Here is a 19,611-nt window from a genome sequence, read left to right on the forward strand (position 1 = left end):
AGCAAATGAACAGGCAAACACTGAAACAAAACTAGCCCTGTAGGCTAGGGCTAACAGTTTTTCTAACGCTGTTAGGCCTGAAACAAGGGTTTCTGCAGTGTTGACCCTATAATATTTTCTTTTAATAACTTCTACCACAAGCACAAGTAGCGTCAGACGATTTAGACCTTATGTGGAACGGAAATACAGCATACTTCACAGCGTTCAGCGGATATTCACGCATATTCGAAACTACAGCCACTGAGCAGTGAGCCAGTTCTATATAGCACTATACATCAGCATCTTCACCCGCACGACCGTACGATCGTGAGCACGTAACTACAGCCTACTACAGGAAACTATAGCCCGTGAAATGCTTATAGAACGAAAAGAACTTATCTATGCTTTCAATGTACGTTAATTAATCGAAGCTGTTAATAATTCACGCAAAATACCATCATTTCAACGGACAAAATAGCACGTATTAGTCGACTTCATTTTTACCAATACTCACCGGTGGAGCAGCAACAGGCAGGGAGCAGACGACTGAGAGCTACGCTGACTAGACGCGCGTTCCGTTTTTTCGGGGAAATACCGGAAATTAGGCTCGTCCATGACAATTCGTTCCGATTGCGCGTTTATCAATCAAACGCAAGTTGCAATCAAACGCAAGTCTTTTCTAGCAACGGCGCGCAAGTATCCTACGCAAGTTGCGTGAGATACTTGCGTAGGATGTGAGTTGCGTTTAAACGCAATTTGAGTTTCTTGCAACGGGGCCCAGAACACACAAGTACACCCACATGCACGCGCGCGAGGAGCAGTCATTTCGCTGCCTCCGAAAATTCCAATCTGGTCATGCATTTGCAAATGTCAGAGAAGTTTACGGTTGGTGCGCTAAAGTAGTGATGCGAGGTGGCGCAGCCGCTTTATAGGCGAAACTAGGCTTCTGCGGAATTTAGTTATTCGAGTTGGGTTTTTACCCGTAAAAACGTGTCATACTGATGAGTACCGCGGTATTATTCAGATTTTGGTTGTATCAATAAGGAATAATCAATGCTCTTCTACAGACGCTAGAATCTGTTCATAACAAGTAGGCCTATGCCATGGAAAGCTGCAATATCCGACCTCTGTAATTCTTTCCTACTTTAGGCTATGTGTGATCTTCCGTTGATAGATTCGATTTACAATAACAAAAGTTCTAACATGTTAGAAGTGTTGGCAGAAATTTGTCAGTTACTATGAAACTTCCGATGCTATCACTGAAAAAAGAAAGAAATTAGGTACTGGTTATAGTGTAACTACATGCTCTCAAGTCAACTACGGCTGTACACGAGTCTGGTACATTGTAAATTTGCCATCCATATTTTGATTTGTGATATGCCACGATGCGATGAAAGCTTGTGATCATCAAGTTTACGGACGCGTCGACGTCACCGTTACCTAATTTCGCTGTAACATTTAATTTCGCCCTACACACCGGGAAGTTGAGTGACGACTATAGCGACTACGTATGCGTGCAATGTAAATGGGCAATACATGCGTTGCGCATACTAGTAGTCGATCCACCCATTTCTGTCAGAACGTGACATGATTGTGCACTAAAGTAGAGTTGTTTGTAACGAACTATCTGCACCCAGCTCTTTCATTCGCTGTCGACTGTGATTACTCTAATTGACGGTACGTAAATACGTAGTATACCTAATTATCTCTCAGTTGATTTTTCACTTATAACGTCTAAAAAGATGTCAGTTGGACAAGTAGTCTAGCCAACTTCACTGCACTCTGCAGATCGCAATGATGCATACACGTACACACCACCCGCAGTCTTCTCGTTCTCGCTGACTGCGGCAACGTACATACAGTTCGCCACACAACTTGACTCTGATGTCACAGGATCTAACGTTAGGTTAGCCGGTAGTTTTAATGGTTGTCTCGTGTCTTGCCATCGAACCGGCAAGGTTTTTTTGGTTTGTTTGTAAACAGAATGCGTCGCATTGCTGACGATGATCGATGCAACTTCTATCATGAACAAGAACGCATGATATGCGAGTAGTAAAATTACCCCTTTTAGCTTTTCTCTCCTTAGTGTGATGTGGCGCGGCTGTGCCCTGAGTGTGCTGTGCCTGTGTACTACTGACTGGCACTGCACATGACATACGATACCATTTACATTGTTATTCCAGTCTCCACTCCACTGCAGAGCCCCAACCAGACTACACACCACCAGTCTGACCAGAGCCGACTGGCGGATAGACAAGCATTCGAAGCAGGACAATGCTAACAATATATTGCTAATGAAATGTATGATTCTACAGTATCTTATCCTAGTCTACTACAAGCATGACAAGTTTGTAAGGCCCAGATCAGTACTACAGCTGTACTAGTCTACTAAACCACTAACGTGTTACCTAGGTAAATTTTAGTAATTGGCAAGATCAAGAGTCCCATGTTATGTATATTTTGTATAGGTGAGTGACCCGCATCCCTTCCCGTCGTTAATGTTTATACATGTTTAAATTACAGTTCGTTGATCACGGAAATTCTATGAAATCCCACTCGCATACGGGAAAAATGCTGAAGATTCCAATAGAACCATAACTTACAAGGTCACTGATCGATATCAGAAATGTGCGCTATTATTAAGGGGCCTGCAACTCTACGTAGCTTTCAAAGTTGCATGTGAAACTTGATCTTCCAACACAATTTAGAATCTTCTAAAAAAAAACCAAGGTCTTTCTCAGCATGAACTTCCTGGAGAGCTACACCTGTATATAGTGCATGACTCCCCTTTTACATTCAGTAATCGACAGTATGAATTTCTGTGTTAAATACACAGCCCCGTCGCCGTACAGAGAAGTAGCGGGTGGATGCTTTGCACAGCGTCTCGTATTTACACAAAGACAATACACAACAGGGAAGGGTCGGGTCAGATTCAAAGACGTTTAAGGCTAAGTAGAAGTACAACGTAGGTCCATGGTTTACCCAAGCCAGAACGCCCTTCACTCATACACCGCCTATATATCACATCATTAAGCAAGCCACTCAGTCATAATTCAACAATAACGGTGTCCGAAATTTGACCACCGGCTACATGTAAAACCTACGCGCTGTACAGTGTACAAGAAGATGCTTTCATGTGTAGTCTAATTTTGGCATGGGAGGTCACACCTTGGTGCATTTTTTTTTTTACTTTATACGTCAGTGTCCCGCACATCGCCAAAGTTTTTTTTTGCATATTTGGTACACACTACAGTACATCACTGACATTCTATGGAGTTCTAATCACACAAGGACGGTCATTCAGTAATACGAATGACTGTCCACTTTGACCACCAGAGAATGAACAAAGCAACAATAATTGGTAGATGCTATCAAAGACTTCACCAATTTGTTTTGAGTAAGTGTAGAGGATGGCGTGAAATGCGAAGGTGAGTGATGCTACATCCTTTATTAGTGAAAGAAGAAAATTGTAATATTAAAAGCAGGGAAGTTAAGAAAAGAACCCTAAGACCTCGTAAAATGACTGCAAATTCTTGTTCTGTTAGTCTATCCTTAACCCGTTAAGGACGAGTCCCGAGTATACTCGGGCAAGTGTCTATGGGAAATGCGTGTTGTAGCAAAATCAAACCGTCCTCAACGGGTTAAACTTGAGCACAATCTTATTGACCTGGCATTTACAAAAAGTAAACAACCACAGAGGCCAAGTTCTCTCAGCTTCTCCTACTCTTGGTATTAAGGGGATGGCTAGTACGTGTTCAGTGGGAATACTGGGGGATGATTGTTCCAATCCTTATGGATTCATTTTAAAGTACAGTATGGTAGATCTATTGTTGTGTGAAAATTATTTGCTTCAGAATGGTCTCGTATTCAAGTAATGTGCAGTTCAATGTTTCCAGGTTAGCATGCCTGTACAGTGACGGGGCGATCGTTAACCGGCCGTTTTGTGCGAAATTTAAAGTTCCGTATTCGTTCGGGCATCTTACAGTATGTCAGTATAGGGATAAAGTGATGCCACCTGTACTGCACATTAGGCCAGATGATCTCAGTATTTTACTGTACATGCATGTGACTTCAGAAAGTGGGTGTGCACGGATAAAGCTAAGCTATAAATAATCTGTCCACCTTGCATTCTTGCTGACCAATACAATGTACCTGTTATGTTTGTTTTCAGCCTTTTCCTCATAGCATTGTAGGCAACACCAGCCACGGCTTGCTCAGCAGCCTCACCACTTGTGAAAGGTGCAATCAGGCTACGGATTTGAACCCATTTCTTGGGAGGCAGATACACTGTACCTGTGAATACGATGGGTGGTATTTTCGCAAAGGTCCTTCAGGCTCTCGTAGGGAAGAAGGAGATGAGGATATTGATGGTTGGACTTGATGCTGCTGGAAAGACAACAATCCTCTACAAACTCAAGCTTGGTGAAATCGTTACAACTATCCCAACAATAGGTAGGATGGACTTTCCATGTTAACCAAGCGGTCAAATTCTGATGAAAAGCTGTGAAGCCACTTGCTGACATTTATTGTTGCTGTTGCAATTCTTGAATGTAAAACTTTGCCAAGGTTTATTGACTTGAAGAGAAGAGGAATGCCTAGATGGAAAATGACCCCCCCCAAAAAAAAAAATAAATAAATAAAAAAAAAATAATAATAATAATGATAAGAAGAGAGTGCTCTTCAGTGATAGTACATTTTAAGAATTCAGAAGTAAGTGCATGTGTAAATATAAATATATAAATATTATCTCTCTCTTTCTCTCTCTCTTTCTAGGTAGTCCCGAGGCCCCAGATCAATGATAAGGCTTTGAAAAACATTGTCAAAACCTTAAGGGGAATAAAAAATTTCCCCTTTGGAACAAATTCCCCGTAAGATACCCACCGCTGGAGATAGCTTCTTTTCAGACGTATATTCCCCCATGCACACATTTGTACAAGTATATGTATACATGTATGTATGTGGTAATACAGTATTTGCTAAATTTTGGCATTGCATAAATCTGTTAGACATACCGGTATCAGCTGCAGCTACAGTAGTGTTTGCAGAAGGCATACTACATGTTGAAGCCAATAGATTTTGGCAAGATTTTCTGAGAGGCTTCATGGGTGTCATGTAGGCTCCATTTTCTCCCCTGTCAAGCACGCATTGGGAGGAATTCAGCCCCATAAATGTGAAATTCTTGTACCTGTTACATGTGAATATTCAATATTTTGGTTTACTGCAAGGCAACTACAGTTGGTGCATATACAGTATTTACCATATTGGACGGCAACAAGGCCACACTATTTTTTAAAGTTTGATAGAAATAAGCAGTAAATTTGGGGTGAGGCTTACAGCGTACACTACATGCCAGCACAAGCAAATTATTGTCTTTTGAACTCAGAGAATCACCTGCCTCGCAAACCAACACACATATGATCATGTGCGAGTCTAGATGCAATGTGTCAGTAAGCAATGGAGCATCATCTGCCACTGAATTAATCAGTCTTACAGACAATGACATATTCTGCTATCCAGGGACAACTATGTTTTTGTTTTTGTTTCTGTCATTACTAATATCAGGGTACTTATCACTGTTGTTTCTGTGCCAATTCTGAGAACATTCAAGAAAGTCTCCGAAAGAAAGCATAGCACAATCAAGTCGGTGTGCATACAGTGTAGCCCCAGCAGCAATTGCAATCCTGCAATAGTGTGGCCGGCCATGCACACATCACACAATAGCACTACATTGTATTTCATGCAATACTTGGAGCCCTGTTGAATGGTGTGTGTGAATGAAGACACAAACATGCACACTTTTTCTCACATGTAATAGGTTTATATTGCACACATGCTCAGTCATTCTTCACAGTAGGGTCCTACACGCTGAAATATCATTCAAAATCTTAAAGGACAAGTTCACCTTCATAAACATAAGGATTGAGAGAATGTAGCAATATTAGTAGAACACATCATTGAAAGTTTGAGGAAAATCAGACAATCCGTTCAAAAGTTATGAATTTTTGAAGTTTTTGTGCAGTACCCGCTGGATGAGAAGACTACTGCAGTGTATGAATAACTTAGATGTCACATGCGTACAACAATACAAGGAAAATATAAAGAGAATTTCACAAAATTCCATCTTTTGAAAAAAGTACACATTCCCCTGACTCGTTACCGACAAATGTTATGGGTAATATTATTCCCCCTGCCTTTAGAAAGAGGCAAGTCAAGTGCACTTTTATTATGCCAAAAAAAGTGAAAATATGTTGAATTTTCTTTTACATTTTCTTTATACTGTTGTACGCATATGACTCACAAGCTGTAGTAGTCTCCTCATCCAGCGGTTCCAACACAAAAATTTAAAAAATTCATAACTTTTGCATCGATTGTGCAATTTTCCTCAAACTTTCACTGATGTGTTCTACTAATATTGTTGCATTTTCTCAATCCTTATGTTTATGAAGGTGAACTTGTCCTTTAACAGGCACCTTGCATCATTTGGCAAAACTTACTGAAGATATTAAAACAAACACAAATTATTGTGAGGAAACACACTAGAACATACAGAAATAATGAGGCTTCTTATTTAAAAAACCCACAAACACTGAGAAAAGTGATGCACTTTTGGATACAACAGACAAGTTTTTATGCCTCTGCCAACGAAGTGGCCGGAGGCATTATGTTTTCGGGTCGTCCGTACTTCCGTACGTCCGTACGTATGTCTGTACGTCTGTCCCGTTTTGTTTTTGTGGATATCTCAAGAACCGTGAGGTGGTTTTGCATCAAACTTGGTATGAGGGTATATCCTGGGGGGATGATACTTTATTTGAATTTTAGGGTCACGGGTTCAAAGGTCAAAGGTCACAGGTTATTTTGTGAAAAAAGGTTGAAATTTCATGTTTTTCTCCATATCTGGCAAATGGTTCAAGGTATCTTCATGGAACTTAGTATATATGCATGTACCGATGGGCAGTGATTATCTAGGGAAGTTGGGGGTCATGGGTCAAAGGTCAGGGGTCAAAGGTCAAGGTCAACTCCTCAAAATATCACTACTTTCCTTATATTTATGCAATGCCTGAAGGATTTTTTTAAAACTTGATGTATGCATGTACCGTATAACCCAATATATATTCTGTGGGAAGTTTCTTGCCAAAAGGTCAAAGGTCAAAAGGTCAAAGGTCAAGTGAAAGTGCTGAATTGCACTTCTTCCTCCATATCTCAAAAGTAACTCAAGGTATTATCATGAAACTTACATATTTATGCATGTTCTACCTAACAGTGATTCTCTTTGGAACTGTGAGGTCAAAGGTCAAAGGCCAGGTTTAGATAATACTATTTTACCATTTGATACTGAAATTATACTTTTTCTCAATACCTTGAAAATTACTCAATGCATAAACTTATAAAAGGGTCAAAAGTCAAGTAAAAATCATCATTTCCCCCAAATACCTGCACTCTGACATTTTAATCATTCATCCAATTGAACCTAGTTCTAGGAAAGTGAACATTCAGCACATTTGTGGCAAACCTGTCATTTTGATATTTTGCCAATTGTGTGAAACTGTCATCACACATTGTCAAGACATTGTACTATAGACCTATTAGGAGAACCATGCATTATGGCGGAGGCATACACCAGTCGCCGTAGCGACATTTTTTTTTCAGTGAATACTGTAGTGAGTGTATTATATTAATGCATTTCATTAGAAATTGATAAGTATGCAAAGTACTGATCAGCAGTATTACAGCTAAAAATTTAAAGTGCAGTTTACAAAATTAACATAACAAATATGTCATAACAATAATACACATATACATGTAATAACAAATACATCTATAAAAAGGTACAATTCACAAGATAGACAAAACTACCCCTAATTCATGGATGCATACAGTATGGCTACAAAGTACATGGCGTATTTTCACACACATGCACACCCACACACACACACACACACACTCACAAATCAGAGAACTGTTCTCTTTACCCTTCTGTCAAGTAGACCTGAAGTTTCCTTTGTATATTTGCCCTGCTATGGCGCATTTCTATTCCAGGATTCAATGTCGAGACAGTGGAATACAAGAACATCAGCTTCACAGTGTGGGACGTGGGCGGCCAGGATAAAATCAGACCGCTGTGGAGGCATTACTTCCAGAACACACAAGGTGAGTTCTAGTGTAAAAGTCAAGGTGCTTTGATAAATGCTGTCCCGTGGGCAAGTCCAAGATAAGGGCCCCTGAAAAGACAAAATTTGGGCTTTGGCCAATGTATTCAGTACAATACAATACAATCGGATCTATTTTATACAACGCTCTTACACAGTCAATAGGTAGCTTTAGATTTTAGACACGCGGATGTTCAAAGGGAAAAAAACATGGTCTGAGCTTGCGCGAAGCGCACGTCAAGCTACTGCGCATGCTCAGACCATGTTTTTTTCGCTTTGAACGTCCGCGCGTCTAAAATCTAAAGCTCCCTAATGACTGGTTTCACAGCACTTTACAACAAAATTCAGTCACAGATTGGCATTGAGAAGAAAAGTCTTAAGATTCTTCTTGAAGACATGAAGGGATGGGGAAATGTGGATGAACCGTGGTAGATCGCTTCACAATCGCAGTCCAGCCGTCACAAAAGCATTGTCCCCACCTCTACTGTTGGTTTTGGTATGTGGAGTAAGGTGCTATCTGTACTTGAACATAGTCCAGATTCGGCAGAATAGTATGGGATGATAAGAGATTTGAGATACAAAACAGTAAGTAGGAGCTTTTCCTTGAAGACACATGTACACAATTGCCAAGAGCTTGAAAGCAATGCGCTGTGCGACTGGTAGCCAATATTGAAGTGTTTGGTATCATTTTGAAGCTAATGGGTCCCCTGAGAAGGCAAAATTTCATTTTTGGTCAGTATTGAAGGGTTTGGTATCATTTTGAAGCTTATGGGTCCCTTGAGAAGGCAAAATTTTGTCTTTGGTCAGTATTGAAGTGTTTGGTATCATTTTAAAGCTTATTGGTCCCTTGAGAAGGCAAAATTTCTTCTTTGGTCAGTATTGGTCTCATTTTGAAGCTTATGGGTCTTCTGAGCAGGCAAAATTTCATCTTTGGTCAATATTGAAGTGTTTGGTATCATTTTGAAGCTTATGAGTTGAAATTTGAAATTCAATGAAGTAAAAGAAAATTACATGTATGTAATGCAAATTCATTCAAATTTTAAGGACTTCTCTTGCTTAAATGTAAGATATGGTGTTACGTATGGAACAATTGTAAAAAATCATATTCATTCACTTAATATTTGATTTTGTACTGTATACGCTATAATTTTCGCGTACATAAATTTTTGCGAATTGCCGCTGTCACACATTTTCGCGAGTGGTTAAATTCGCGATTGGGGGACCAGAGAAAATATGAAGTGGCAAAGAAAGTGTGAATTTCTCAACTTACTAGCAAATAAGAATGATACTAGTTATACACTGCATGAAAAAAACTTACCAAACTCTGCGAACTATATTAGTTAGAATTCAACAATTTTTGAAGTGGTTAAGTCCATCGCGCTAGATTTCTGACGAGTGGTCCCCTTGCGATAATGGATTGGCTCTCTACAGTATTCGTAAGTAAACGTGGACGTGTTATATGTACGTAAACAAGTTTAGCCAGTATGTGTTGGTCTGTTCGGTAAGCCATGACATGGTGTACTAGTACTGAAATGTTCGTATCATCAAGGCAAGGGATTCATTTTGGAAGGTAATATTTTCGCGTGTTGTTAATTTCGCGAATAGCTCCCGACTCGCGAAATTCGCGAAAATAAAACCCCCGCGAAATATATAGCGTATACAGTATTTGATGGTTAAATGAGTGAGTTGATGTCATACCCTCACAAATTTTCATGTGTGTTATGTATGAAATTGAAAAAAATATATATATTTTTAGCTAATACAAGTATAAGCATGTTCCCATACCAAGACATATCAGAGTTAACATTTGTTCTTTTATATTTTGGGTGGTTTTAAGGCAAGTTTTATATTTTTACAACTGAAATATGAGATTTTTGTCATTTCTGTATAGAAATGAATAAAAAATTGTGCTCATTTGAATATTCATATGGACTACTCAAGAAATGATTTCTGAAAATATGTGACATTTCAATATGTCATATAATCTTCTTTGACATAGGGAGGGGGTGGTGAAATATGCAGTGTAAATCAGCATGAAGTATAGACATGTAATTATTAAGGATAGAATGGGAATTATGCAGCAATAATTAGTGCGATAGTAGTAGAACTTATCAGTGAAGTTTGAGGAAAATCAGACAATCTGTTCAAAAGTTATAAATTTCAAAAGTTTCAGTGCTGCCATTGCTGAATGAGAAAACTAATACAGTTTGCAATGTCACACATGTACAACAATATAAAAAAAAAGAATCGAGCGGTCATTCCTGGTAAGCTCTTTGAGGTTGGGAAGGAAGTACCAAAAATGTCACAATCGTCAGAAAGAACAATTGAATAATTGTAGTCACTGTTTAGTGTTGCAACTTGTGTTTTTGCCAAAAGTTCTCATTAAAATTGCATGCATGGATGTAGTAACTGGCAAAGTTGAGGCATGTTTGTTTTTCAATTGTGGTGCAATATTGTACGAGGTACAGGAACACAGGAAAATAAGCCGATTGTTATCATTTTACACATTTTTATTTTTCTGATACTCCATTCACATTGTTTACAATCCAGAGTCTGCCTTTTTAAGTTACATGTATTTCTAATGGTTTTGTAAATGGGGCAACAACTATTGTGCCCCTTGAGAATTAGAGAAGATGATACGATTAGAATGCAGCAAAGTCAAGTAAGATTATTATGAAGAAATGAGTGAAAGATAGTGATTAGTGAGAATGTACATTTTACATGTATATATTGGGACATTATGCAGCTCTGAATTTGAGTACCTTAACTGTGTGACATGGAAACTTTGCCTGACCAGACGCCGTGCATTTTTACAGTGACTGGGCTGTGTATAGTTAATAGAAACTATACTGATTGTATAGTTTCTGTATTACCTCTATTAAAGTCTCACATGCTTTTTGTATTATTTTCATGTTAGGTACACTATGCAAGACATCTGTTGTGTGATGTTCATCATCAATGTGTTGGTAATAAAGTATTTGTATGCCTGTCACTGAGTGTTACTTGATGCCGTCCAATTTTAACAGTAATCACCGCATGTTATCTACCCAATGTTTGATTGATACAATGTCGTAGGTCTCATATTTGTGGTGGACAGCAACGATCGGGAGCGTATTGGTGAGGCAAAAGAGGAGCTCAAACGGATGCTGAATGAGGATGAACTACGAGGTGCCGTCCTTCTTGTGTTCGCAAACAAACAGGTATGTAGTGTAAACCAGCAGGACAGTGTACAGACCTGAAGGTGATAGCACTCGTGTGACGGGTGTTTGTGTGTGTGTGTGTGTGGGGGGGGGGGGGGGGGGGGTTGTCGCAAGAACCAGTCTCAGATTTGCTGGTTGTAACTTTGAGTGAAGGCTCTTTGGGTATGCTTTTCACAGCATCTCACCCATATTCAGAATAAAGTGCACTCCTGTCACAACAGAGTAAAAATTCAGGTCCCCAAATTATTTATATTTACAATGTACATTTTGTATATACTTAATATGATCAGCAGCAACAAAGGTTTGATTGGTATAATGAAAGAAATTTGCCCTGTTCCAAAGGACTTTGTTATGATAGGAGTTGCCTGTAGTGCAATTTTCAAGAAAAGATATTTTACCTGCCTTCCGTAAGGCAACTGAAAATGTCACATTTAACGGTACATATTAAGTTCTGGGCCCCATTGCTAGAAACTTCGCACATAAGCGCAACTCAGAAAATAAAACGCTAATCCCCCCAAATTGTACGCAACTTTGCATTTAAATGCCAGTCCATTACTGAAAGGACTCGTGCTTGATGTCATATATGCAACACCATCAAATGCAGCTTTGCGTTTGATTCTGATCAAACGCAAAGTTGTGTTTGATTCATAATGGTCAATAAAACTGCAGATATTGTAGCAAAAAAGGAGCATTGTCACCACCAGTGTCACATTCTTCGGTGATATTTTGTTCAGCAAAGCTTTATTGAATTGTGTAAAGTAAAATCAGTCGCTGATACAATGCAGAAATTCATATGAAGGTCAGTTTTCATCAACTACAAAGATGTAGTCCGTTGATAAGTATAATACGCTGTCTGAAACAGTCCAGAAAGGAACGACCACCCCCCCCCCCTTGATCATTGTCTAATGAAGATAGCATTGCACGTATGTACGTATGCGTATCTAGCTACAGCAAAGTGTTCGTAGAGATGTTATGATATGTGTAATGCTCTATGTAGACAACCTTGTATTGACAACCCTGTGAAATCTTACACTTTCTATAGTAGTTCTCGGAATTTGCACATGTTAGAAATTATTCAAAGTGTAAACTACAAGCTGCGATCATAGAAAGTCCTTGCCACCGAACTTGCCACAGCTTTAGATCATCCCATAGTCCCACTTATTCATTTCAAAATCATATCGCAGAATGTGTTTATTCAGGGACTGAAGTCAGCCAGAAATTGAGTGTATTTTTTGCACAAGCAAATTCTAGGCATATCCAGGTTTCCTAGCTATTTTAATCCTAAAGTAGTCTTCTCTAAAACTTCATTACTGAAGGTACATGTAATTGGCACATTTTTTCATGTTTTAGTGTACTTTTTTAATGCATTGTACTTACTGCCATCACTCGCTGCGATGTGCAGAGGATGAGCTTGCTATTTGCAGGGATTTATTTAGGCTAATTTCAGACTATCCTCATCCACAATGACTTCAATCTAAATGTTAAAGGAGAATCAAATTCAGATTGCAATCAAACGCAAGACTTTTCTCGCAACGGAACGCAAGGATCAAACACAATTTGCAGGTGATACTTGCGTTTGATATTAAGTTGTGTTTTATCGCAAGTCGGGTTTCTACTGTAGCAACAGGGCGTTGGTTTGTGTCAAGACCCATTTCAGCACCTGAAATAAGCCATTTCTTTTTTACAAAACTATAATGCTTGCCTCACCAACATAACTAGAAACTAGATCTTTTTTTTATCATTTACTGGTTTCAGAGACCCCGTAGAGTAGAAACCGTCACATAATGTGTAACTTTACTGGAGTAGGCCCCCACATCTAATTGTTGGGGTTTGCAAAAAGTTTACAATAGAATGCAAGAGATTTCTGAAATTGTCATGGGTATGCTCCCCACGTATTTATGTTAATGTACTGACTTTTTCTTTCCTTAAATATGCTTGTGAGGGAGTTGCCTTTTACAGAGTAAACGATGAATTTTAGTAACGCTTCTTTTAATCTGTTTGTCCTACTTAGATTTGGTTCATTCTGTTGGCACACTAACCTCATGAAGAAATTTGGCAGAATGTTTGTGGTCAGTTTTGGAGAAGGGTAGAATATTAAAGGGCAGCTATCAAACTAAATCCCCAGAAAACTGAATTAGAGGTCCAACATCAAGGGCATTAAGGCCAAGAAGCTGTAATCAGTGTCACATTCTTTGGATTTCTGCGACGTGGACGTTCAGAGGAAAAAAAAAAGTTCTGCACATGCGCAAAATCACTTATCAAAATCAATCTTTTTATAGCTTGTGCAGTCTGAGTTTTCAATACGAGTTTGGGGCCATTTTTACATCTGCTCAGTTCACAATGCAGAGAGCTGCTTGATTGAGTGATCATATGGGGCCACCATTTTACTTTTTACAGGGTTGCATCCTCATGTAATCGAAAGCTACTTTGCATCACGATGCAAGGAAAGAGGAGAATGGCCAGTGCAATTGTCGTAAATGTCCACGTTGCAAGTCTAAAGCTCCCTAATGATATGTGGTAATTGCTCTCTCCAGAAAGAGAGAAATGTAATAAAATGTACAGTAATGGCATGAGTCATAGTGTTGTGCCTTGTTGCTTTGATTGCCTTTTCAGGATCTACCTAATGCCCTGGGCGTAGGTGAAATCACAGAGAGACTGGACTTGCACAGCATGCGGGACAGAAAGTGGTACGTCCAGAACACCTGTGCCACATCTGGAGATGGCCTCTACGAAGGTCTTGATTGGCTGTCAAATTCGCTCAAATCTTCTTCTTAATCCCCGCCCACCACATTCTCCCACACTCGTGTCCAAACAAGACTTTCCAGCTACAGTAGTCCAATGTCATAGTTAAACCCTCCCATCGACCGTTACTTGCAGGTCTCGGAGCAGAATTTTTTTATTTTTTTTTCCTCGTACCAGATCTCACTGCCCCCTTCCCAATATGTCTATGTCAAGGCGATGGAATGCCCCCACCCACTCCCCCTTCCCCTGCCAGTTACTGAAAAATCTACGAGTTGTATGTGTCCCCACATAATATTATGTGCAAAATACTTTGTCCTACCCTGCTTTCCAAGTCTCTTTCCCGTCATTTGTACATGTCCATGTACAGTATCCAGATGTGTCAGCAGCACTGTGATAAAGAACCCAGTATGCAGTAGGCTGTACTGGTCTGTTAGACACATTTGACTGGACTGCTTTCTTGCTCAAGACACAGATTTTGTCTGATGTTTACTTGTAAAGATGGTACATGTATATTTAGGGCAATTGCTGATGAGAACAAAAAGATTAAATATGTCCCCCTGGGAGTACTAAGGTCATGCTCTGCTGAAGTCTGTATCTATTCAGTTTTTCTATCCTGTGGAAAATCGGCCAAACCATATTATAAAAATGAAGATTTAATAGCTCTCTGAGAAGGGGTTGTTGATAACTTGCATCAAGATATCATTTCATGATGAACTTAATGCCTGTGCTGCTGTGATGTGTAAAGATATCTTCTGTTTGGACTTTCCTAGCCAATGAAGTTTCTAGTTTTCTAGGGAATATTCGCCAAAAATGTCTGATAATTCTCAGTGATATGATATATACATACATGTGTACATACACACATGATGCTTGTTTGTATGGTTGCATTCATACATACAATTGTACATGAGACAGAAACCATGAGGTGAATTAAGGGGCAACCATTATATTTAATTGATGTCTATGTACTCTTTGTATTTTTTTTCTTTTGTATTTTGTTTTTGTTTGTTTGTTTGTTTTTTTTTGGTGGGGGGAGGGGTATATGTGTGCGACTGTTATCTCTTGTAAAATATCTTAGGTTGCACTTAGAAAATTTCTGGGTGGTATTTCACAAAGAGTTTAAGTCAATCTTAAAAGTTAAGATCAACTTGAAATTATGGTACGCTGTGTGTGTCTCCAGTGATAGTCTTGCTTCCAATGACAATGAAAACTGTGGAGACATTTACATGCAGTCATTAACATACAAATAAAATAAGAGATGAAGGAATTAGTGTGTAAATTATGATAAGTTGAAGGGGATTCTGAAAACATGAATAGAACTAAACATAATTCTAAGTTGATCTTACCGGTAAGGATCAAGTTAAATCCTTTGAAATTTTGGCAGTGCCCCGTAGGATTTAATTTCACATAAAAATTAATGACTTTGTAGGATGATGTAGTTATATGTAGGTGTAATTTCTTGTTAAATAGATTGATATTTTTGTCTCCACACTGGTAATCGCTTATAGGTGTTGGAACACTGGACTTGAAATCATGATAATTTGTGGCTAGTGTGAATGGGCTTTATGCGGTAACCCATGGTAAATCACAAGAGAGAGAGAGAGAGGGGGGGGGGGGGGATATCTACACTAGTTGGTAGGTTTCTGATTGTTATCAGTCTACAATCTGTTGTTTGCTTTGAACTACTCATCCTTTCTTTTCCCCCAGCTTGAACATTAATCAGGAAATATCCACTAGACGTGGAAATGTGCTCTGTTATAATTATATGTATAGAAATTGCATACAGGTATAATTTTCATTGTTTTCACAATTTGTTTTATCAGTTATAGAACTATACAATGTAGTTATAATAGCACACATAACATTCATATGTAGAATTAGAAAAATGAGAATATCCAATATTTTTGGTGATGTTTCTATCTTTCTTAGCTTGTTAATTATTCTATATCATTTTTCCCCCATTATTTGTGTGATCTACAAATGTATGTGTATGTACTAGGTTTAGGTGTGTGCCTGTATGCATGTGTACACTGTATATGTACTTGTACATGTACATGTACATTTACATGTACATGCAAGCATAACTCTGAATGTGCTTTGTGGAACTAGACTACTTGTAAAATGTGTCTTGAACAATGTAGTACAAGAACGAGCAATTCACATGTCCTACAGGATGAACTTAACACTTACGTAGTTATATTTCTCTCTATTTAAGTAACCAGATATCAGATTAAGACATGGGATGGTAATATGTAAGTTTACACAGCTTTATCTTTTGTATGATTATGTGATTGTGTTTATTGACCATTCCAGGCATTATGTTATAAGATACAATGCTTAGATGTACTTGGAACAATCTTGTGTGATAGAGTTGCACGTTTTCATAATATGCGTGTACTGTTGGAGAATGAAAGGAATTTTCTTTTTCAAAACGTAAACAATGTCTTCAGGTTGCATAAGAACTCCTCTCTGTAGATACCCCTCAAATATGTAAAAATTTCAGATACCACATGTTGTTAGTGATTGCTGAAATATGCATAGAAATGTGTTGAAAAATGTTACAGCAACAATTCATTTTTTTTTTAAATATATACGGTGTACATGTTTCAGAAGGGTTAGTACATTAATTAAATAGGGCATACAATATTAAAATTTTCATGAATATAGAAATTAATAAAATGTAGATGATACAGGTATAATACACCAATCATTATGAAGTGGATTTTCTTTTACTAAGCTCAACTGCAGTATTCGACCCCCTTATTTGAGAATGAAAAAGAAAAGAACACACAAGAGAACAAAGAAAAGTCATCCTTTGTTTCACCACGTTAAGGTTTGGCTTCAAATTACAATCATTTCACAATCATCACATCATTTGAGTCCAGTTCTGAATTAATACTGCGAGGAAAAACATGGTGATAGGATTGGGGATAAGACTGAGAGAGTGTTTGTGCGAGAGGTACAAAGTACATGTACTTTGTGCTTGTGAGGGTGTGGTGTGTGTGTTTAGTGTTTAGTGTTACTGTATCTGATGTAACGTGCTGCTGTTACCCTTGGCTTCGTAACAATGAAAAGCCTGTATGCATATGATGTGCATGTTTCCGGAAGTAAGCAACCGCAAAATTTCCAGAGGTATAGTTTACACAATGTGGGCTACGAAGTTTTGCTTTTGTTTGTTATGGTTGTCGGTCATTCATTGTTGTATGCATTTCTTTTTGATAAAAAATTCCCTCAGCAATTGAATAGTGTAAATACAATTGCACTAGTTTTGCCTCAGATGCTTGTGTTGTCAGTAATGAGTATCGAAATTTTAATTTACGTGAGACTAGGCTTGTTTGAAGTAACGAAGGTCTTTATCCACCCCATCCACCCCCCCCCCAAAAAAAAAGAACAGTAATAATGTCCAATTTGGTCCCCAGTCTTGTTAAGGTCACAGTTCTTTTCAACAATAAACATAATCATGTAAAAGACATCAAGAATGGCGTTGTCATGCTGTTCTCGGTCAAGCTATGTTCAGTTTTTATGTATGACGCTCATGACTCCTGGTTTGAGGAATCATTGCCAATCAGCAGCCAAAGGCAGCACTTTAAATGTACGATAAAGAAACGTTTCACTTTGGTACATAACTGTAATCACTCATTAAAAAAAAAAAAAAATAGACCACTGCCATTTTTGAATTTGTAGATTGTCAAATCAAAAAGTAAAAAGGGGTAAATCGAAAAAAGCAAATCATAAAAATACTCATGATTTGTCCAGGAGATCGTTCCTATGGAAGCGGAACACGGCTACGATTGACCCCTGACACCCCCGCCCATTGGCCCGCAATCCCCTCACACTGAAAAACAAAACAAAAACTAACAAAACAAAACAAATAAACAGACAAAAACTTCGCGACCTCTGCATTCACTGTGATGCGATTTATGGATCGTGGAATTTATCGAAAGTGAAATGAAGCGCAATGCCACATTCCCCTGTAATACGAAGCAGACCAATATACATTGTACATGTAACAAGTCGTTATTCTGAAAAAAAAAGAAAAAAAGAAAAGACATAGTAGGAGGATCATGGAGCTAGTGTTGTAGAATAGGATGATGGAGTGTACGAGATATTCTCCACAAGACTGGAGGGTGGTTTTCTATGTACATCCGCCAATGAAGGAGGTTAAATGTTGTCATCAGCGTTAGTTTGTGTGTTCGTTTGTCTGTGAGCAAAATAACTCACAAAGTTGTGGAGGGATGTGGATGAAACTTGCAGGAAAAGTTGATAATGACATAAGAAACATGTATTAATTTTTGGTGTATGGGTTGGAATTAGCTGCTTGACGGAGGTCTGCGTTCTTAACCTTAGAGTGCTTTTCTTTCTTTTTTTCATTTGTTTTTGTTTTTGTTTTTTAGTTGGCAGTAATTCTATAAAAAAAAAAAAAATAGGTTTACTTCTTTTGGGGAATTTACCTAAAAACTGAGCCAACTGCAGACGCGTCATATTCTTCAGTGTACTGCATGGTGTAAGGCAGACATTTGAAAAAAAAAAAGAAGAAAGAAAGACAAAATGTACAATGCGTCCAGGTAATCGGAGTGACAATAAAGGAAGATTTTTCACGGTAAAGGTAACACTCGGGTGTAACTTATTGTTTGTCGTTTGTATGGTACATGTATTAAAGGTGTGGGATAGTGCTTTGATGTACCTCTTCCTCGGGCAGTCCGACGTTCACTTAGCTGTGGCGGATCCAGAGGGGGGCGCAGGAGGTGCACGCCCCCCCCTTATTTATCGTTAAAAACAAAAGAAATAAAAAGAAAAAAATGAAATGAAACCCGGAAGTTGCCCAAGAAGTATTAGTTGCGCCCCCCCCCCCTCCTTTACAGAATTCCTGGATCCGCCCCTGCTTAGTTTAATGAATTTTTCAATCTCCTTACAAGTACATGTACTTTGTGCTTCTTTCTTATAAAATCCTACAGAAATAATTCCGACAATTAGACAAAAAGAATTGAAATCACGCTACTTGAGACAGAGAGAGAGAGAGAGAGAGAGAGGGGGGGGGGGGGAGTTTAGAGGAATACAAAATAAAAACTACAACAACTTCGTTATGACAAACACGGTTAACGAGATAACGGATACATCAATAAGGAAGTAAAATTCAGGACCCATAATTATCGTTATATGCATCTTTGTACGCTATTTGTTCGGATATAATAAAAGTTTAAAGTAACGAAAGAAAATTGACGGTGCCTAGGACTTCGTTGTAACGGGAGTCGCCTGTACCATGTACAAGAAAATGAGAAAAAGCAATATATTAGTTGTACTGTAACTTTTCCCACACCGTTTACGGCAGATATTTCCGTAGGTTGCCAGGAACATCACTGACTGTGATTCCACTTACTTAGTAACTATGCAGGCTTAAATTGTTTCATTCAACAGATTACTTAGAATTTCTTCTTTTTCTTTTTTTTCCGTAAAAATAATGTAATGCAACTTTCCGGTCGTAATCGCTGGACTTTTTCCTCATCTATTAGTATCATTCAAATCAACACTAATTTTCTTGCCTT

At 38.5% G+C, this 19,611-nt stretch overlaps 1 protein-coding gene across 1 annotated transcript; it reads left to right on the forward strand.

Moving 5' to 3' along the window:
• The first annotated feature begins 1,534 nt into the window (after window positions 1-1,534).
• LOC139729541 (ADP-ribosylation factor 1-like) lies at window positions 1,535-17,405 on the forward strand. Its single transcript, XM_071640469.1, has 5 exons — window positions 1,535-1,656; window positions 4,151-4,431; window positions 8,017-8,127; window positions 11,202-11,326; window positions 13,940-17,405. The coding sequence occupies exons 2-5, from the start codon at window positions 4,284-4,286 to the stop codon at window positions 14,099-14,101; spliced, it is 546 nt and encodes a 181-aa protein (XP_071496570.1). The 5' UTR covers window positions 1,535-1,656; window positions 4,151-4,283; the 3' UTR covers window positions 14,102-17,405.
• Window positions 17,406-19,611: the final 2,206 nt, after the last annotated feature.

Source organism: Diadema antillarum, unplaced genomic scaffold (genome assembly GCF_040938485.1).
Source record: "Diadema antillarum isolate AM-2024a unplaced genomic scaffold, OU_Dant_1.0 seq00000244_RagTag, whole genome shotgun sequence".
In the NCBI taxonomy this organism is placed as follows: domain Eukaryota; kingdom Metazoa; phylum Echinodermata; class Echinoidea; order Diadematoida; family Diadematidae; genus Diadema; species Diadema antillarum.